General features: G+C 47.0%; 1 protein-coding gene across 2 annotated transcripts in view; it reads left to right on the top strand.

The window, feature by feature from the left end:
* The window catches only part of CLPB (ClpB family mitochondrial disaggregase), a 73,448-nt gene that overhangs the window by 12,398 nt on the left and 39,033 nt on the right, over nt 1-22,017 (top strand). For both annotated transcript variants that reach the window (XM_084227007.1, XM_084227006.1), the window contains exons 3-5: nt 2,910-2,996; nt 14,729-14,832; nt 18,957-19,085. In XM_084227007.1, the coding sequence (XP_084083133.1) occupies nt 2,910-2,996; nt 14,729-14,832; nt 18,957-19,085 (320 nt within the window). The remainder of the gene's footprint in view (nt 1-2,909; nt 2,997-14,728; nt 14,833-18,956; nt 19,086-22,017) is intronic.

Raw genomic sequence — 22,017 nt, 5'->3', positions numbered from 1 at the left:
CCCCAGATGACTTCACTGGGCCACTGGATAATGCGGGAGCTGCAGCTTGACCAGTGTTCGCCATATGCAGGGCTGTGTAGATCCAAACCCCCATAAGGCTGTAGGTGAATCATCCCTGCTCTCCATCATGCTGCTGGGTGGTTCTTCAGGTATTAAACCACATAGAAAAAGGAAATAAAAATTGGATCTGGAGTGGATTCTGTGTGAAAATTTGTTCTTCAAGTGTCAGACTTCTTTGGACCAAGGTCCTGTTGTTGAGCCGCCAGATAGTTCATTACCATTGAACTTTAAATTGTAACCCTGGTAAAGAGAGCATAAAGCTTCTTTTGGTGCTGTGGTAATTTACTGTGGTCACAGCCTCCTGAATCACAGTTGGAAGCTACAAATGGAGGCTGCCAGTTATGATTCTAGTATTTCAACTATTAGGTTTCTGTCCAAGTGTGTGATGAACAGTTCAGAGCATCCAGAACCACAGCACTAGCACTGGCCACTCCTTCTGTCAAAAAAAGGGTGTTCAAATTGTCCCCCCAGACCCATTCCCTGTGTATCATACCACCACTCAAGTCAGAAGAGTTCACCAATGTGCTTCTGTGTGGAGCTTGGCTGAAGCCACCTGCCTGTTGGCTCTCAAGGCCCAGTCTCTGTCAAATACAGCAAGTAGTTCAACTGGAGAGGAATACAGGCTTTTTATTCACATGATGTTTATCTGGCTGGTTTGTCCAGTCAGTGGGGTGAACTGCATTCAGCTGTGTTTAAGATACCAGCCAAAGTTCGGGCATTGCTAGTTGGAAATAACTTTAGGATTATCATACCATGTTGTAGCACTGAAGGGTTTTGTTGGGAGGGAGCCTCAAGACTATCTAGTTCCAGCCCTTCTGCCATGGGCCTTTCACTAGACCAGTGTGCCAGAAGCCCTGTCCAACCTGGTATTGGACACTCCCAAGGATAAGACAGCCACAGCTTCTTTGGGCAACCTGTGCCAGGGCCTCACCACCCTCACATCCAAGAATTTCTTCCTGATATCCCATCTAACCCTGCCCTCTGTCAATGGGAATTCCCTCTTGTCCTGTCACTCCAGGCCCTTGTCCAGAGTCCTCTCCAGGTCTTTTAGAGCCCATTTAGGCACTGGCAGAGGCTCTAAGTTCTCCCAAAAGCCTTCTCTTATTCAGGTTGAACACACCAGGTGTCTCTGTATATGACTGTATTTGTTCCTTAGGATAAGTTTCTAGTTAAACTACTGTGAAGGTTTCCAGTGAGGTGGAGGAAGGTTGGCAAGACACCCTGGGTATATCTGTGAGTTCCCTGGACCAAGACTGGACTCACAGAATTCCTGCTTTCCTTTTTTTTTTTCCAACTGTAGGAAGAGGAATATGGTTCATTTACCTCCTTTTCACTCATTCCATCCTAGCACTCTTAACCAGTGAGAGCATTGCCACAAGAGCAGACCAAGGGTGAGGAATTTGAAAAGGCTGTCTGAATTCAGATGTGTACCTCTCTAGGTCCTTAAAGAGGTGATCTGACATGTTCAGTGCATGCAAGCAGTCACACCTGACCTTGACTTCCTTGCCTGGGATTCTGGGCAGAATTTTAAGACTTCAAGTGTGGTGCTTGCACAGGCGAAACATGGCTGCTGCGTTCACTTGTGTCTCTCCCAGCAGGGAGTTTAATGACAGCTCTTCCGTGTTATACCTGTGTGGATGATGCACTGTGCAGGGACAGCCTCATACAGAAAGGAAGATGGAAAAACCTTAATATGTGAAAAGGGAGAAGGATAAACCAAGGGGCAGAGAACTGCTGACTCTTGCATGGTCCACCCTGCTTTCTAAAGCCTGACCCATGGCTTCCCTGTCTTGATACTGGCAGCCCCTTGTTCCTGCAAGAAAAATGGGTTCATAATCATGGATTTGGTTGTGTAGAGGGACGTTTTACACAGGCAGAAAGTGGCAGGACAAGGGGAAATGGCTTCAAACTGACAGAGGGGAGATCTAGATTAGATACGGCGAAGAAGTTCATCCTTGAGAGGGTGGTGAGGCCCTGGCACAGGTTACCCAGAGGAGCTGTGGCAGCCCCTTTCCTGGAAGTGTCCAAGGCCAGGTTGACAGGTCTTGGAGCAACCTGGTCTAGTGGAAGGTATCCATGCCTATGGCAGATGTGATGGAAGAAGATGGTCTTCAAGGTCCCTTCTAGCACAAACCCTTCTGTGAATCATTCTATGATTCTATGACTTGAACGTGCAGGGTTTAGAGTTTGTCTCATTTAACTTGAGCACTGTAAAATTTGTGTCTCAATTCTGAACTTCCTTTCTTCCTTGTGGTGCGCAAAGAGAACTAGCATTTCATACTATCTGGCACATGTTTTAGGTTGAGCTAAAATACCTGCTGCAAAAACCTGTCCCTTGCCACTATCTTGCAAAAGCTGAGAAAATTTTGGAGACATGAGGATAGTTTGGTTCCTGGTATTTTGGGGGGTTGTCTTATTTGTTCTTATGCTGTATGAGAAAATTGTGAAGTATCTGCAGGTGTCATGGGCTTTGGAGGTCCTCTGAGCTGCTTCTGAAGCCTAATGGGTGCTTTGCAGCCAAAGGATTCAAAGGTCACTGGAATTCGGGTTTATCAGTTTTGCTACTGAGTGGTTCTTTGGAAATTAGACTGAATAGAATAAATAAGTAAATGAACAAACAATACAGAAAGCAAGATGTTGGCATTGCACCCTTTGAAAGGAGTGGGATTGCCATCACCTGAATGTTTGTTTAAGTTTGGTCACATTTGAGAACTGTATTGAATCAACTTCATGTTGGGTCTTCTGGAGCGTGCTGGAGCAGGTGCCTGCACAGTAAAACATTAGCTCCAGGATGCCTGAGGTGCTCTCTTTATATCTGTTTCCTGAACATATCTCTCTCCCCTTTCCAGATTGTTGGAAGAAGGCGCAGATGTGAACGCAAGGCACAAATTTGGCTGGACGGCTCTCATGGTGGCAGCCATCAGCAGGAACTCCAAGTATGTGCATCTCACATCATGATGACTCACTTCAACCTTTTCCTAAAGTCATACTGAGCTCTCTAGAGGGTTCTCATAAAGTTTGGGATGTGTTGTGAAGCTTAACCCAAGGGAGCTTGTCACTCTCCTTATGCCCAGTATGTGGTGTGACAGATCAGGGCAGGCTGCTCCCCTGTCCCACAGATGTGCTAGCTGAACTGATGGTTCCATTCCATACCAGCTCTCAGGTTTTGGCCATGGATGAGCCCATACCTGTGGGATGTTGTTGTGGTGGGTACCCCACCAGCCAAAATCGCTCCTGTAAGAGCTGTCCCATATCTTTTCACTGGTGATGGTGTCACTGGGGCTGAATGCTGTGCCCTTGCTCTGCAGTTCCCATGATGATCACTCTGGCTTCTTGTAACCTTTTAAAGATACTCCTAAATATATTCAGTCTACAACTAAATTCAATTAGGTTTTTTTATTTAAGGAAAAAAAGAGAAAAAGAAATCCAATTTTGGAAAATGTGGGACAGACGGGAGAATGAGCTTTGATGTTACAACCTCTCAGGGATGCTTTACTTAGTCACAAGTTCATAAGCAAAAAAGCTTAATTACTTGGGAAAACACAGGATTAAAGCAGTGCACAAAGGCTGAATATCCGCTCTCGGGTGACACTGTCCCAATCCATGTGCTGAGTTCGTGTGTGGTGCAAACTTTGATGTGTGCTATGACAAGCTGAAAGTCGTGACCTCCTCAGGGAGCTCCTTAAAACAGGCCCAGAGGTGGGGGCTTGCGAATGTTTGTTTAACTTTGATGTCCGAGCAGCAACGGGCTCTGTTATTTGCCTGTCCATGAAGGGATGGGCTTGGGAGCCTCCCACCTTTCCCAGTGGACAATGGTCAGCAGCAGAGTGTGACGACTGTTGACCATTCCAAGTGACTGGTGAAGCAGAACAGGACTTCCCGAGTTGCAAAGGCTAAGGGGAGACAGGGAGAAAGGCTGTTCATGGGACAATAATTACCTAAAATCAGGCCTAAAATCAAGTGGAAATGCTAATGAAAACATCTTGACAGTAAAAAATGTGTGGACTTCAGGCTGGTCCCTTCTGAGAGGGCAGAGTCATCACCACGTCTGTCTTTGTTGTGTACCTGGCCAAAAGAAAAAGGGTTTGGCTGCGTTGGGCAAATTCTGTTTATTTTTCCCACATTTTAGATTAATACTGACTTAAAGTGAAAAATAAGAAGACCTTGAATACCTGAAGCTCAGTATAACTTTTCTCCAGATAGCAGAAGAGTAATTAGATACTGTTGGACTCAGTGATCTTAAAGGTCTTTTCCCACCTTTGTGATTCTGATTCTATCCTTTCTGGAGGCAAACATAAATGCAAGCTTATTCCGTATGTAACAGCTCCAGCATTGTGCCAGACAAGGTTTTGGCCCTCGGTCCTGTTTCTAGACTTGTAATGTCCACAGTGCAGAGTGGGAAATGCATTGAGCTGGAGCATGACCCACAGAGAGTTTGAAATTTCTTACAAATGGTTTGCTAATGGACCTAGTCCACAGGGTGAACTGGGTAACTGAAACTAGATGTTGTGGTCAGGGTGTAATGGGGAAGGGAGGAGTCAGAGGCACAAGGATGCAGGATGGTTTTGTTTATAGAGTGTGGTCCCTCTGTAAAAGGTTATGCTCTAAATCTGCTTTTTCCAGCCACAGCAACTGATCTCAGAATCAGAATCACGGGTTGGAAGGGACCTTTAAGATCATCCTCTTCCACCCTTCTGCTGTGAGCAGGAGCACCTTCCACTAGACCAGGTTGCTCCAAGACCTGTCCAACCTGGTCTTGAACACTTTTAGGGATGGGGCTGCCACAGCGTCTCTGGGCAACCTGTGCCAACCTGTGCCTGAGCCTCACCATTCTCTCAAGGTAGAATTGCTCCCCTATATTCAATCTAACCCTGTCCTCTGGCAGTGTGAAGCCATCCTCCCTTGTCCAGTTGCCTGTGTAATCCACCTTATGTGATGGATTTGAAGTTTTTATGACTTTTGGTCCTCCTCAGGCCAGCAGCCTCTGGAGAGGTGAGCTGGGCTGTCCCTGGCTCAGAGATGGCTGAGGTGCAGCCAGCTGAACAGGACCTACAGGTACTGTTTGCCTGCAAAAAGATCAATGTCATTCCAATGTTCAACTTACTGGTTCTCTCACCACTTCCTATTTTATGGCTAATGATACCTCCACAGGTTCCTCAGCATGGTTTTGAAGGGCCGGGATGCTGGGAACTGAGATGAGTGTTTTCAGCTAATAAAAAGGAAGCCTTCATCCTCAGCGCCTTTCCAAAGGTGTTTTTCAGAGAGGAATGATGTTTTCAGTCTCCGCTCTATGTGGAGATTTCTGTGACCTGTCCTTTAGCTTTGTCATGTTTCCCAATTTCCACAGCCCTCTTCCAATTAGACAGCCCCAGTCCATCTGTTTAATTTAATTCCAGAGGCACTGCTTTAATGATTTCTGTCAGTTGCCATCAGCTACAAGATGAAATCCAGTGTGCTGGAAGGCAAGTTTGGGGTCCATCTTTTCTTTTTACAGCAAAACAATGATCATCTTCTTCCTCTTGGAAATGTCTCGTATCCAAAATGTGGGGAGGCATTAAGAAGCATTCTGCAATATTGCCATGGATAGGTCTCCAGGAGGAGACTGGTGTCTGCCTGGGAGGGGAGATACAGCAGCAGATCTAGTGGAGACAGATATTTAGGGTTTCTTTTTTACATGAGGCAGAGTCAATGTCCAAATTATTTGGCCCCATGATGATACATGTTGTAACTGGGTCGTGGGCTAAAGACACATCAGCTGTGACCATGTTTACAGCAGCAAAGGAAGGTTTTATGCTGTAATTCCCATTGCTGTGGGAATTACCATAGCATTGTCATATTTTTAGTATTTAAGCTTTAATTAAAGGCATACTCAGAGCTTTGTGGGGTTTGTGCATTTGTTAAAATAAGCAATAAAGCTATCATAAATGAAACCCCAAAGCAGGTAGGACTTTAGCTGTATGTCTGTAGAATAGTGACCTTTTCTATATCTGGTTATCAGCTACTCCGGTTTTTATCGTTTCCGCAGAAATAAAGTGACAGTGAAATATCAAGTCATCTTCTCAGCCTCCTCTGAGGCAGAGAACTGCTTGTGTGGTAGGGGACACTAAGGCACAGAGCAGCATGGAAAGTCTGAGTCCCAATGGGATAAGTTTGAGTTGTTCTAAAAAATGCTGGAACCTGCTTCTGCTCCCATTCAGCTGCATTGGCACAACCCCTAGGCAGCAATTCTGAAGGCTGGAGCATGAGGACAAATCTGATGAGGAGTGGTTGAGGGAGCTGGGGGTCTCAGCCTGGAGAAAACGAGGCTCAGGAGTGACCTTCTCACTCTGTAAAACTCCCTGACAGGTGGGTGGAGCCAGATGGGGGTCACTCTCTTCTTCCAGGTAACAAGGGACAGGAAAAAAGGGAAACAGCCTCAAATTGTGCCATGGCAGCTTGAGCTTGGCTATTAGGGAAAAATCCAAGCCTGAAAATATTGTCAAGCCCTGGAAGAGACTACCCAGTGCAGTGGTGGGGTCACCATCGCTGGAGGGATTTAAAAGTCATATGGAAGTGGCACCTGGGGACAGAATTTAGTGGTGGCCTTGGTAGTGCTGGAGGAACAGTTGCACTCAATGATCTCAAAGGCATTTTGCAACCTAAATGGTTCTGTGATTCTATGATTTTAGGGCTTCCAAAGTTTTCTGCATGGCTCAGGTGGTGGGGAAGAGCACCTGGCTGCACACATAGGGATTCCTTTCTCAGCATCCAGTTCAAGTGTAGTTCAAATCTGTGCATGGCTTGATAAAGGCTTTCACAGTAGCAGCAGCAATACCCATGTTTTAATTACACAGAAGTGCTCCAGCCCTCAGAGCATCATTTTGTTCCCCTCTGGACTCACTCCAGCAGCTTCACATCCTTCTGATTTTGGGTGGCCCAGAGATGGAGGCAGCACTGCATGTGGGGTCTCACCTGAGAGGAGCAGAGGGTCAGAATTGCCCCCTCCTCTGATGTCCATGCTGTGGGATCAGCACAGGGCATGGGTTTCTGACAGTGCACTGTCAGGTCATGCTTAGCTTTGTCTTCCTGTTTCACTGGGGGCTTTAGCCTCCAAATTCCTCTTGACTCTTCCCCACATCTTAATTTTCTTTTTGCAGCTTTGACTTCCTGCATGCCCTTTCTTCTTCTGCCTTTCTCTTCAGGTCTGGATCTCTGCATTTCTTCACCTTTGTTTCTCAACACCTTTCTTCTGGGAATGACCAATGCCAAGTGACTCCTCCCTGAGCCTTGGCTCTCCTTTCCCTTCTCTGCCTTTCTGTGAAGATCAGAGGAGCTGTGGGTCAAAGGTTCTCCCATGCAACCAGAACCAGCATGTGTGGCCTTGTCCCATCCCTCACCCTCCTCCAACCCTCCCTAGGGAGAGGAGTTGGGAAGCAGTTTATTCCTTGCCTCCATGTACATTGCTGGGAGCTGTACGTCATCCACATGTGCACTGAAGATGCTATGTGGCTAGTTTATATTGGTAATGACAAATACTCATGCACTGTGATATTCTAGTGGGTTTGTTCTGAGATTGGTGAAGGGTGCCTGATCTGGAGCTGTTCCCTGTCTACAGGCAGTGACATGATGAACTGGTGCAGTCTTGTTATCTATATTAGGTACATACATCTGTTCCATGGGGGTTTTTTCACTCCTTTCACTTTAGGCAAGTCATTCAGAGCTGTCTGCAGTGGAGCTGGTGAAATATCTGAGTACCTTTGGAAGAACATAGGGCCCAATGTGTCACCTGTCAGAGAGCTGAGGAGTTGGGCGTGGGTTTCAGCTGTGATGATAGAATGTTTGGAGGGCCTAATCCTACAAACTGGGGCATTGACTTTCAGCCACTCCCTTTCTGGGTGTTTTTGATGAACAGTGACTCCTTGGCTGTTCCTGCAGCTGTTGCTCACACCTCTGCCTTGGCAGCACCCCCATCTCAGACCCCGAGGCATGAGCATCCCTGTTTTCAGGAATGAACACCCTCTGATGTCTTGCAACTGCGGCAAAATGTGACACTGTCAGTTTAGAAGGTTCCTGCACCTCTCCAAGCCACAGAAATGGCTTCTCTTCACATTTTCTTACTGCTCCAGGCAGGAGCAGGGCTTCTAACACCCCTCAGCTCCCTTGTGTGCCTTCACCATGCCTCTGAAAGATGATTCACCCATGTCACACTCTTAAAGAAAACTCAAGAAAATAACAATTACCACCCTTCAAGATTTGTTTTTTTCCTTTTTTTTTTTTTTTTTTTTTGATTCCATAGTCCCTTTTTATTCCTTTTTGAGGAGTCAATCATTTTCATCTGGGTTAATAATAACACATCACAGCGCAAGGGGTTGCTGCGGCTGCCTGGCTTTCTGTGCCGTCAGTAGATGTAAACATGCTCCTGGGAAGGCGCACATCCACATTTAGCTTCATCTGAGCAACAGTTCCTCCCAGCCCTCCTGCTGTGCTGAGTTTTACGCAGTTAAGATATAACCACACAAGGATCTTCTTTGTGTCCAGGCAGGACATGTGGCTCCTGCCAGAGCTCAGGGCAGCCGCCTATCAAAACCCAGCCAGGCGTTTGCATTGTGCTGATAACACACGGTCATGGGGATCACCAGGCTTCTTGGTTCACCAACCCCAGCTGCCGGCGGTGGTCCAGGCATAACATCTCTCTTGACGCAGCCCTAGTCACCTCCCACCATCTCACCATTGATTTCCCCACCCCCTGTATTGTATTTATGTATTTATTTATTGAACAATATGTTAGTCCAGCCATTACAAGCAGAAAGCACTTTCCCCAATCGATTGAACTGCCCAGCCAGCTCTAGCTCAGCATTGCCCTCTGAGTCATCACCAGGGTCAATTTAGATTTATATTCATGCTGATGAATAGGCTCTGCCTCTAATCCAATCAAAACTTGATCAGCAAATTAAAACTCAGCTTGTTGAGGCTGTTGAACCCAGGTGAGTTATGGAGGGAGTTGGAACAGCCCAGCTGGACAGTGGCATCCCACTTCTTCTAGGATCTGGTGTAGGGTGTTGTTCTGCCCCAGTGTCTCACAGCAAGAGGAAGAACACAAAAAGTGTGTGGGCCAGAGAATCCCTCATTTGAAACACACTCATCATGGGATGGTGTGGGTTTGGAAGGGCCATAAAGCTCATTGCATTCCATCCCCCTGCCATGGGCAGGGACGCCTTCCACTAGACCTCATTGCTCCAAGATCCATCCAACCAGGCCTCGAGTACTTCCAGGGATGGGGCATTCACAGCTTTTGTAGGCCACCTGTGCCAGGGCCTTGCTACCCTCGCAGGGAAGAATTTCTTCCCAATATCCCATCTAACCCTGCCCTCTGTCACTTTGAAGTCATTCCCCCTTGTCCTGTCACTCCAGGCCCTTGTCCAAAGTCTCTCTCCAGCTCCCTTGGAACCTCTTTAATCACCTGATTTTGCAAGTCCTTTCCTTTTGTCCAGGCACATTCACATGCTTTGCATGACTGAGTACATTTCCTTTGCATTTTCATGGTGCTGTTACCTTTCCTTCAGGGTAATTTGCTTGAATGTCCCTTTACCTTCAGATTACATAGGTGCAATTAATAGCTGTGATTCCAGGAGTCTTGTTGATGTACAAGTGCTTGGAGGGGTTGGCACATCCCAACAGCAGGAGATGCGATTGAAAGATGATTGGAAAGGAAGGCTGGATGGTGTGATGTGTTGTTATTAGACTAGTGCCAGTATTTTGGCACAGCAGATTTTGCCAGGAAGTGATGCTATCAGTGCTTATTATTAAACTTGAGCCTCCCAGCCATCGTAAGAGCTATGAAAATCCTTGTTACCACAGGGCATATGGTGCAGAGGGTAATTCACAGGTAGAGCAGAGCAGTTCTGCCATCATCAGCTGCTACACCGCTCTCAGACCACCTTGCATCTAGCAGTTGTAGTCCTCTGCTCAACTTCTTACAGAAGGTCACTTCCCAGAGAAGAATGCTGAACATGTAGGCAGTGGATGAAAAGGACAGGGCTATCCAAGAGCACATGGAGGTAGTATCTGATGGAGTACCTGGGAAGAAGAACGCTCATTTCAGTGCAGTCACTGAGGGCACAAAAGGCAGATGGATGGAGTTATGAACAAAGTGACAAATCCTGTTTTACCATATGATTTGCTCAGTACCTGTAGCTCACTCATGGGCCACAATGTTGGGGATTAAACTGGGACTTGGGATCATTTCCCTTGAAATGAGGCACATTCAGGGACCTGGAGGTATATCATAGCCTGTGAGCTAAAATTGAAGTAGAAGGGTCTCTTTGGTGTTTATAGCCATGAGAATGGGGTCCAAGAAGGGTGGTTTGACCACCCTGTGCTTCCAAAGATGAGTGATCAGTGAGGCTTAGCTGCCTGGTGGGGATGCTGGAAAACCTGATTGCAAGAATCAAAGTAAGCCAGCTGCTAGGGCAAGATCATCAAAGGCTTAATTGAAGCATATAATTTCTTGCCTGAAGGAGTTGTCCAGACCTGTCACTGCCAAGGCAGTGGCTGCCCAGGGCAGTGGTGAAGTCCCCATCCCTTCAGGGATTTAATAGCCATGATTCTATGATGTTTTCTGTTCAGTAGGTAGATGTCCACCTCTAGCAGCATGGAGGTTGTCCAAACAGGTCCCATAAAACAGCAGGACATAACCTGCCCCGCCATCTTCATCCTGTACCTCCTGCTTTCATGCAGGGTCTTTGATGCAGTTCTCTTGATGACTGGGTTGACCACAGTAACACCAAGTACTGGAGATGCAGGATGTTTCCAGAGGAATCCAGCACTGGATCTTCCAGGAGAACTTTGCACAGATCAGTGACCTATGCTAGAGCTTTCCCAACTAGAAAGATTGGATGTGGTGCATCTCCCTCTGTTCCACAGTCTTTGACACATGGCACAGTGCCAGACAGATGCTAAGGGTAGATCTGTCCTACCTAATGACCAGAGGTGGGAGAGCCTGGGCGGGTGGCCTGTGGCCACATCTATTCTGGATGTCCAAGGCCACGCACGTGGCCTCACGGGGCTTTTCTTGCAGCCAGACCATTTCCTTGCTTTGCATTTTGCTGCTGCCATAGAGGACAGTGGTAAAAGTCCAGGTTCTGAAGCAGAGGTAGGAGTGGAGCTAGGCATGCTGAGCAGCCCTTCCTAGAGCTGCTGAAGGAATCTCAGGATACATTTTGTGCCCTGTTCCTTATCAAGGCTCCTAAGGTAGTCCAGAAAGATCTATAGGCTTGTTGTCACATCCCTACATGGGATGTCCTCACTGATACAGCCTTAAGGAGCAGTGTAGCAAGATAGTGTGGCTATGTCTCTTCTGAACATGGATCAGATATTTGGATCAGTGTCTTTTCCCTGGCATCACATTGTCTGTTCTCAGATCATAGTGTGCCCTGGGAGTGGGGCAGGAGGTGCACTACCATAGAGGCCTGAGAATGACACAGTGAGGTTGTCTCACTGGCACTGTACTGAAGATTGTGGGTTATCTCACACACTGACCCTTCAAACAAAATCAAAATTACTTAGTGAACTGAGAGAAAACTCAGGCTCATTGAAGAGATTTGTGTGGTAGAGAGTGAGCACATCTGTTGTGAAAGACTGCTCTGGGCTCTGTGGCTTCCACTGCTGATGTCTGAAAGAAGGTGAGGTCTTTCTTGACATCAAGAAAGATGTCAGCCTGTTGGAACAAATACACAGGAGGCCATGGAGATGCTCCAGGGACTGGAGAGGTGCTGAGAGAGGTGAAGCTGTTCAGAAGAGAAGGCTCCAGGGAGACCTTAAGCCCCTGCCAGTGTCTAAAGAGACTGCAAGAGACCTGTAAAGGGACTTTGGACAAGGGTCTGGAGTGACAGGATGAGGGGGAATGACTTACCATTGACAGAGGGCAGGGTTAGATGGGATATTGGACATATCCACTCAAGAAACTGTGCATTGCAGCTTCTGACGACTGAAAAGGGGAAGGGCCATAACTGGAAATTGCTGTTTGCGGAATAAGAGTCAGAACCTCTCAACCTAAATATTATAGAACAAACAATATTGTCAAAATATGGATATAAATGAAATATGGATATAAATGGAGTACAGATGTAAATGAGCTCTCTATGCTCACAAGGATTGCCTGAGAGTGGAGCCAGGTGGGGGTCAGTCTCTTCTCCCAGGTAACAAGTAACAGGACAAGAGGAAGCAGCCTCAAGTTGCACCAAGGGAAGTTTAGGTTGGATATTGAGAAAATTTCTTCCCCAAAAGGGTTGTCCAGCTCTGGTACAGTCTGCCCTGGGGAGTGGTGGAGTTCCCATTCTTAAAGGGTTTAAAAACATTTTGGATGTTTGACATAGGGATGTAGTTTAGGGGGGAATGGTGCCTAAGAGTTTTAGCTTTTTGTATATTTTATATATTTGTAGCTTTGTAGATTGCTAAAGCATAGCTGTAGCTTCTAGTGTTTTTCCTATCTTTCTTCCCTACATTTAGGAATTATAAGGTAACCTTATATACACTCCTAAGTACTGTTTAGTCTTATTCCAAGAAGAGAACCAGTTACAAGGACATTCTCTTTTCCAATCAGAATCTGGACCAGACATAACGGAAGTGGGGCAGAAGAAACCTCTGGACTGCTTCCAGTGGAGCAAGACTCCTGCAATTATTGCCTAACCAACTAACCTTTTAATTGGACAGTATAGGATAGGCACACTAATCAACTAACCTTTTAAAAATTGTAGAGTTACTATACCACATGCAGTTTTCACCACATTGTGTACCTGAAAGCTTTCAAGTAAAGATTTGTTTTTATATTCACTTTAACATTGTTGGAAAGATCTGTTATATTTTCCAGGTATCAGTGAGTGACAGTGCTGTGGGAACAGTTGGACTCAATGGTCTTAGAGGGCTTTTCCAACCTAAGCAATTCCATGATTCTGTATCCTGCCCCTGGTCTTGGTGCTGTGCTCATTAGAGGTGGCTTTATAGGTGATGAGAAGTGCACCAGTGCTAGTAAAGAGCTGGCTTCTGCTATATCATGCTCAAATAATAAGATAACCACCCTTGATTCTGCTAATGCATTTATAGGGTAAATGGAAGAGGAGCTTAAGTTAAATGCCAGATGTGACTTGACAAGCCACAGCCTGCAGGTACATGTCAGGCTGTGGCGCACATCACTGTCAGCCTGTGAGCCATGTCACTGGTGATGAATGCTAACAAATGAGTTACTGTCTAGTTGTCATGGGAAGTCTGCATGCTGCAAAAAAAATTAAGAATTAGCTGGCTTTAAGCTGCTTTCAGAAGGAGTGAGAAATTTAATTCTGACCTGATGATTTGGATTCAGAAGCAGAGAGTAAGGATTTCCACACCTAAATGGTCTGGGCAGTGCGCCCCATGTCCCACTGCAGCATGTTCATAATGTGCAACATTTGCTGGCAGCTCAAAATCCAGCATGTCCTGGACTGATCCCCAGCTCCATGGGCAGCAGGGCAAGGGAGAAGCTTCTGACCCTCTGCTCCGCTCTGACAAGACCCCAACTGCAGAGCTGCATCTGGCTCTGGAGTCCAACCTCAGAAGTATGGGAAGCTGCTGGAGTGACAAGGTGAAGTGTAGAGAGGCTTGGATGTGCCAAGGAGGTGCTCCAAGGTCTGGAGCACCTCTGCTCTGGAGAGAGGCTGGGAGAGCTTGGGGTTGTTTAGCCTGAAGAAGGGAAGGTTTCAGGGACACCTTAGGGCCCCTTCCAGTGTCTAAAAGGGCGTAAAATTCAAGTCATAGAATCACAGGATTGTTAGGGCTGAATGGATCTTAAAGCCCATGTCATTCCACCCCCTGCCATAGGCAGGGACACCTGCCACTAGTTTGCTCCAAGCCTCAGTCTGGCCTGGAACACTCTTAGGGATGGGACAGCCGCAGCTTCTCTGGGCAGCCTGTGCCAGGACATCACCATCCTACAGATAAAAATTTCTTTCTGATATCCAGTCTATCCTCTGTCAGTGGGAAGCCATTCCCATTGTCCTGTCACTCCAGGCCCTTGTCCAAAGTCTTTCTCCAGGACTTTTGGAGCCACTTTAGGCCCTAAGGGGCTCTAAGGTCTCCCTGGAGCCTTCTCTTCTCCAGGCTGAGCACCCCCAACTCTCTCAGCCTGTGTTCTAGAGCAGAGGTACTCCAGCCCTCTGATTATCTTCAGAGCCTCCTCTAAACTGCTTGCTATGGAAGTTGTTTCCCACTTCCTGTGGCAGGATGGCACCTTTAGTATCAGAGGTGCAGGTGCTGTATAGTTGCCTCCCAAAAGCAATGTAGTTTTGCTTCCCTTAATCTGCAGAGTGTTACAGTAATCTTCCTTTTTGCAGGGACAGGGGTGGCCTTCAAGACAAGGTCTGTGTTTAGGAATATGCCTTGTGCTAGAAGCATGTTCTGTGCATGTCACCTCAGAAGGATTGCGTATCTCTACAGTGTCACCACTTCCTCCAGTCCCTCCCCCATATCATTCATTTTAGCCTATGCTGGTGGAGCTCTATTTGATGAAATGGTCGGTTATGGTTGTGGGTTAACTTCCCTGGAATGTTAACATTCCCAGGAATATTTGAAGAGGGCTTTCTGAGCACTCCTCAGTCTCTGAAGGGCTTCAATTCCTCATCTACTACTTCTACCTTACTTTCCTTCTGTTTTGTGACAGTGTGGTAAAGGCTCTGCTCACAGCTAATGCAGATCCAAACCTTGGGGATGATTTCAGCAGTGTGTATGAGATTGCCAAAGAAAAAGGCCTCCATTCCTTGGAAGGTAAGATGGCTTGTGGCTACCGACATTTGCTTTTCAGGTCCCAAAATTTTGTTTCCTGATCTGACCTCGTGGGGTTTTTTTGTTCTTGTTTCATCTTCTTCCATTTAAATGCAAAGTAATTGATGGTACTTGGGTGAATGTGTGTCTGAAGAGGAAAGAAACACTACATGGATATTATATAGAAGCAGTCCTTCAATTTACTAGAGATAAACTGGTTTTATATAGCCAGAGCAAAATACAAAGTCATAGATAGCAATGTCATTCCATTGACTCACATGCAGCCACATCTTGGGGAAGGGGAAGTGTTCAGGGCAGTGTATTCCACCAGCAGCCTTAATCCTGATCTTATTAGGAGCTGTGAAATGCAGGCAGACTTGGCCAATTGAAATAAAGCTGAATGATGCAAGTGGTTGCAGTGACTACTATTGGGTTTGGGCAGGCATCGGTATCAGCTCTCAGCCCTAGATGACTTTCCATGGAAACAAGGTCATTTTCTGCAGAGTCATGTCATCTCATTATGGATATTCTTGGCAGATCTCAGTTTCCATGCTCACCCCTTCATTATCCTCATCATTGGTTGATGCAGACTCAAAATCATAGAATCATGGGATGGTTTGGGTGGGAAGGGACCTTTAAAGCCCATCCAGTCCAACCCCCAGCCATGGCATGGATACCTTCCACTAGGCCAGGTTTCTCAGACACCTGCTTTGTTTATTCAGACCTATTTAAATTTCCCAGACGGTTTCCACTTTTCATGACAATAAATGGTGATAAAATTTTCTTGGTTTTATGATTATCTGGATGTGTCTGGATTCTAGGTGCCCAGCTGTGCTTTGGAGCAGCCAGCTGCATGTTCAGAGATTCTTCTGTTCCTCATGCTGGCAGGAATGATAGTGGGACTCAACCCCCCTAAAATGTCCCTGTCTTTCCTTCCCTATCCCAGAAGCCTTTTCTCTATCCAGGCACTGTGCTGGCCTGCCAACCTCACCTCTGAACTGGCAGACCATGGGATGTTTCCCAGACATCCCCCTTGCCCTGCCAGAGCCCAGCCAGCCATTGGGACTTGCATTCCCAGCTACGCCTGCATCCACAGTGGCTGCTTTTGTGTGCTCTGACTTGTTTGGAAGTTAAACCTTGTTCCAGCTGCTCTGGGTGGAAAATGGGAGGAAGTCACACAGTTTGTCCAGAGCCTCAGTCTGTACAGCATAGTTTGCAGAGCCTGAGTCATAGAGTCATAGAATAGAATAATGGAATTATTTCAGTTGGAAAAGCCCTTCCAGACCATAGAGTCCAAGCATTCTCCCAGCACTGCTGAGGCCACCACTAAACCGTGTCTCCAAGTGCCACATCCACATGACTTTTAAAGCCCTCCACGGATGGGCAGACAGTGCCAGGGCTTAACAACTCTTTCCATGAAGAAATTTTCCCCAATATCCATCCTAAATCTCCCCTGGCACAGCTTGAGGACATTTCCTCCTGTCCTGTCCCTTGTTCCTTGGGAGCAGAGCCTGACCTCCACCTGGCTCAACTCTCCTGTCAGGGAGTTGAGGAGAGTGAGAAAGTCCCCCCTGAGCCTCCTTTTCTCCAGGCTGAACCACTGCAGCTCCCTCAGCCACTACTCGCCAGACTCGTGCTCCACACCATTCCACAGCTCTATTGCCCTTCTCCGGACATGCTCCAGCACCTCAATGTCCTTCTTGGAGTGAGGGATCCAGAACTGAGCCCAGGTGTGGCCTCAGAGCACCCAGCACAGGGTCACTTCCCTCGTCAGGCAGCCACACCATGGATGCTGCTGTGACATTATCCACAGGCCTGTCTGTGCTTTTGACTCGGTGCTAAGCTCTGTGAAAGCCTAATGAAGGTGTAATATTTGAACCTTTCATAAAGCACAGGTTGAGTTAAGAAGATGGAACAGTGAGGCGACAGCTTTGACAGGGCATTATTCTGTATTTTTAAAAGCTCCCTGCTCTCATCCCTCACTGTGACCCACCCGTGCAGCAGACCTACTTCTTGATGGGAGAGAGAGTATACATAGATCATATCCCTATAGCAGGGAATGTAAAATGTATGAAACTGCATTAAAAAATGAGCAATAGAATGCCAATACATAATGCATGTACATAGACTTTATTTAAGATAAAGTGTATCAACCAAGAAAGTTAATTGTTTTTGTCTGCATTCATCCCTCTCTAATGTTATATATTTTGGGGTGAAGAAAAGATAAGGCTACTCCATGAGAAGTTGCATTAATTCTTTGGTTGACATGTTTTATTAAAAAGAATAAATTCAGTTGCGTTTTTAAAAAGAGAGAGAGAAACTGCCTTTGTTTTTTCCTTTTTTTTTAGACATTTACATATTTCGTGTATAAATATTTTTTCATAAAAACATCCAAATCGAGAGGGTGTGCTCCACAACCACTGCACAAAATATATTACAGACATTTATATGGATGGCAGGAAGGGAGACAGAGGGCTGAAAATTTCCAGGCACCCAGTGATGGATGGTGGACGAGGCTTCCCCTGACGCTTTATTGAGTTTCCGATGATTATCTTTCTCAGAGACATTTTTTACAGATGACGGCCGAGCTGTCACAACGGACCATGGGGGAAAAAAACCAACAATAATAACACTTTAATCTCTTTACTGCGCTGCTCCCTAGTATCTCAGATTCATCTTCCCTGACGCACGCAGTTCATTATCCTGCTCCTCCCTGGGTAGGAAATGACGACAAATAAATATACATACTCACCCTGTGTGCTTGAAGAAAGGACCCAGGGAAGGAAAGGAGCCAGGGCATTAATTGATCTTCCTGGAGGGACTGTGGTTCATTAGTGGAGATGCTGGGCTCGGACAGCATCAGGTATTCATCACAGTGTTTCTCTCTTCTGAACTTTTCGAATCTCCTAGAAATCTTTTGATTGCTCTTAGGAGGGACCGTGAAGAAGTCCCTGCAGCCCATCCGTTTTCCAGCTCTGCTTGCTTTGCCATAGCACAGTATAAGGTGCTCAGAGCCCTTGGGAGCTCTCCCTGCCCCTGGATCTGGGTCTAATGAGTTTTAGATACAGACCCTTTCACCAAGGAGCTGGACGCACCTCCAGGAGCAGAATTTGGCCCACCAGTGGGTGATGTTCATTTGAATGGAGACAACATATGTCAATTCCACCATCACTCATGCTCCATGGTAGGACAGGTATTTAAGGGGCTTCCTCTGGATAACGTGTCATTGTCTCGGTGCCCTTACAGGGAAGAACTTCTTCCCAATTTTCAATCTTACACTGCCCACTGTCAGTTTGAAGACATTCCTACTGGTCCTGTCACTATCTGCCCCTGTAAAAAGTCACTCTTTTTTTTTTTGCTGATGTCTAAAGCAAAGAGTTTAAAATCCAGGTTTTCTGAAGCCTGATCCTTAAACCAGCTACAGGAGAGCAGGGGTGCTGCAGACCCTTCCTTCAGAGCCATGCCCTGCTGAGACACATGGTTATATGCTGGAAACTCCCAAAATCAGGAATTTGCATAAAGGTTAAGCCATAGTGGGGCAGCATTCATTCCTGTCACAGCTTCCCTTCTGTTTGTTAAAAACATTATTTAGATATTGAGAAGAAATTCTGCCCTTTGAGGGTGCCCAGGCCCTGGCACTGGTTGCCCAAAGAACCTGTGACTGCCCCATCCCTGTAAGTGTTCAAGACCAGGCTGGACAGAGCTTGGAGCAGCTTGATGTCGTGGAAGGTGCCCCTGCCTATGGTAGGAAGGTAGAATCAGATGAGGTTTAATGTTTCTTCCAAGTCAAGCCATCCTGTTACCCTACAATAGATGGCTGGAAGAAGGCTGAGGTCGTCGCTCAGGTGTTCTCCACCCACCTCCTCCCCTGCCTGGACACTGTGTAGGCAGTCACTGGGATACATAGAAACCATGTTGTCCTTATCTCTACTGCTGCTCAGTGGAGTGGGGGCAATGGCCACCAGAAATACCCACTGGGGTCCTGGTAGTCCCAGAAAAGGTCACAAAGCCCTTTAGAAGCTTCCTGCCTGGTGAGGGGTGGTGGGTCCATGCTGCTTCTGCACATCCAGATGAGCAGTTCTACAGTTATCTCAGTGAGCTGAGCTTTCACTCTTTGTTCCCTGCAGTCCTTGTCACCCGGGAGGATGACTTCAACAACCGTCTCAACATCCGAGCCAACTTCAAGGGCTGCACAGCTCTGCACTATGCAGTTCTGGCTGATGACTACCTGACAGTCAAACTGCTGCTGGATGCAGGTGAGTTTTGTAGTTCCACCCAGCTCATGGGCCAGGAGCACTTCTGAGTCAGCCCATCCTACAAAACTGTCAGGTTTAGACACAGGCCACACTCTGTCACTGTTTGGTGTGATTTACTGTTTGCTTTCATCTCTTTACTTTTTAGTTCCTGTATTCCCGTTCATTTCCAGTGCTTTTTCTCCATGTGATTTTGGTCACTCTTCTCACCTCAGTTATTGAGTTTTCCCTTTCCTCCTGCAGTTAAACATCCAGGGAATCATAGAGTCTTGGAATGGTTTGGGTTGGAAGGAACCTCAAAAATCATCCAATTCTAACCCTCTGCCATGGGCAGGGACACCTTTCACTAGACCTGGTTGTGCCAAGCTGCATCCAACCTGTCCTGGAACACTTCTAGGGATGGGACAGTCACGACCTCTCTGGACAACCTGTGCTGGGGCTTTAGCACCCTCACAGGGCAGAATTTCTTCCCAATATCCCATCTAACCCTGTCCTCTGTCAATGGGAAGCCACTCCCCCTTGTCCTGTCACTCCAGGCTCTTGGAGCACTCTCTAGCTCCTTTGGAGCCTCATTAGGCACTGGCAGGTGCTCTAAGGTCTCCCTGAAGCCTTCCCTTCTCCAGGCTGAACACCTCCCCACTCTCTCAGCCTGTTTCCAGAGAGCTCTTGGAGAGCTTCTGTGACCTCCTCTGTCCTCACTCCAGCAGCTCCACACCCTTCTAACGTTGGGAGCCCCAGAGCTGGACTGGGTGCCCCACATGCCCCCACTGCTTAGTATTTTTTCATTTCCCACCTGCAGTATTCACTCAGGCCATCTGTCATATCTCTCATGTCCCTTTGTGGAATGGAAGGGTCCCTGCTATATCAGGAATGGATCTGCTCTGTAGACAAGGCACAGGATAGGCGCTGGTACCCCGATGAAATGGTGGATGCTCAAGTACTGTTGGACTGGGACAATGCAGCTCTTGTAAGAATTGGTTGGATTTAGCTTATGCAGTTACTGGTCCTCCTGGTTAAATCACAGAGCCCTTCTCCTCACAGTCTTCTCCTGTATACTCACCTGGGCAACCTGTTCAGTGCTCAGCTGTCTTCATGGGGAAGAAAGTTTAGCAGCACTAGTGGAGTAGAATGAGAAGATGCATTCAGCCAACAGAACAGGAATGTGCTGCCCTGGCAACAGCTTTTATATGTACCCTTCTGCTATTCCTTCTGGGATGGTATTTGTGACTCTTGTGCTGTTCTCCAGAGCTGGCATCTGCTTAGTGTGTACCTGCACATGCACAGTGTGTCAGACCACCGAGCTGGTCTATAGTTCTGCTTTTCTCTAGATGATGTCCTTTGTCCCCAGCATTCCTTCTCCTCCAGCAATTTTAACAGCTCTCCTCCTGTGATGTCCCCAAAGTCACTGGAGATGAGCCAGCCACAGCAATCAGGTGTCCCTGCCTCAGGTGTATGCTGCCAGCAGCCTCTGCCAGGTGGAACATAAATTGGTCACCTGTCACAGCCTGGCCCTACCAGAGACAGGCTCACTAGGGTCTGGTTGGCCAGATGCTGGTTTTTGGAAAGATGTGAGGAATGTTGTAGTCATTGTGGTGTGGGCATCTCAGAAGTTAATTCTAGGGAAGTAGACAAGTATGTAATGGAATGAAATGGTCTCATAAGGCTCATTCTTTAAGAAAGCAGCTAAAAAGATAATAGAAAGTAGCATCTGTGATGGCTAAATGTCCCCAGATGGGATGAGGAAAATTAATTGTGGCACCATTGAACCTTGTTACTCATCTGTATTATGTGCTTATTATCTTTCACAAATAGAAATATAAGAGTGAAAGGGTGAGATTCTGTAGCATTGAACTCCAGGTCAGGGTTTCTCTGGGAGCCTTACAGATACCAGAACCCCAGCTCCTGGCCATAAATTAACCCAAAACCAAAGAAATTCTATTGCAAAGGCAGGGCTTCTTGCAGGGAAGAGAGCTGAAAAAGCAGGCAGCTGCTTAGGAAGCTGTGGGACTTTGTGGATGTGATGGTTGGGAAGTCTTCAGACAAAAATAGTGGCCCTCCCAAGTGGGGTCCACTGCATTTTTCTGACATAAAAGCCCCCCTCAGTGTTCACAGCATGTGTGAGCATTGTGTGAACACAGAACCTGGCACAGTCTCAGAGCATATGACTTACTGCATGTCTGTTGCATGGGCCAACAGCACCTGCTCAGGGGTCACTTGGCCATGGGCACTGATGGTCAGAAGGTCTCCAACAAGACCTCTGGGATCCCAAAGTGGGCAGGGATACCCACAGGAGAAGCAGAGCAGAGTGGAGTGGAGCAGGCTTTACCTGTTTGAGCAATGGGTTGTGAATGCACAGACCTGGAAGGGCTTTGCAGGTGCAGGAGAGTGCAAGGGGCTCTGGAGTGTTACAGAGAGTGGCAGTGGGGTTGAAGGGCTGGAAGAGTCCTTGTCACAGCAGTATTGGGAACAGATCTGTGCAGAGAGTCTGTACTGGAGGCTGGAGAGTGTTTGACATATGTCATGGTGTGAATCATAGAATCTCGGAATGGTTTGGATTGACCATTCCCAGCTCTCCCGGCCTGTCTCCGGAGCAGAGGGGCTCAGCCCTCAAAGCACCTCTGTGGCCTCCTCTGGACTCACTCCAGCATTTCTAGATCCTTCTGTTGTTGGACCCCAGAGCTGGAGGCAGCAGTGCAGGTGGGGTCTCACCGGAGTGGGGCAGAGGGACAGAATCGCCTGGAATAGCATTTTCTACAAAGATACCTGCTTCTCATTTCCGCTTTGGAAGGCCTCCTTGCATGACACGTATTATCAGTTGATTGAAAGTACCAGGGCAGCTGCTTGGTTACCCTAAGTACAGGTAAAAGATGGGTGCCAGTAACTGAAGTTGGCACTAAAGAATTTTTCCATCCTGAATAAATCATTGTAAGGAGTA

This window comes from Fringilla coelebs (genome assembly GCF_963513975.1).
Source record: "Fringilla coelebs genome assembly, chromosome: 2".
NCBI lineage: Eukaryota > Metazoa > Chordata > Aves > Passeriformes > Fringillidae > Fringilla > Fringilla coelebs.
The sequence above is the reverse complement of the archived record's forward strand: the minus strand, read 5'-3'. Positions and strand labels throughout refer to the sequence as shown.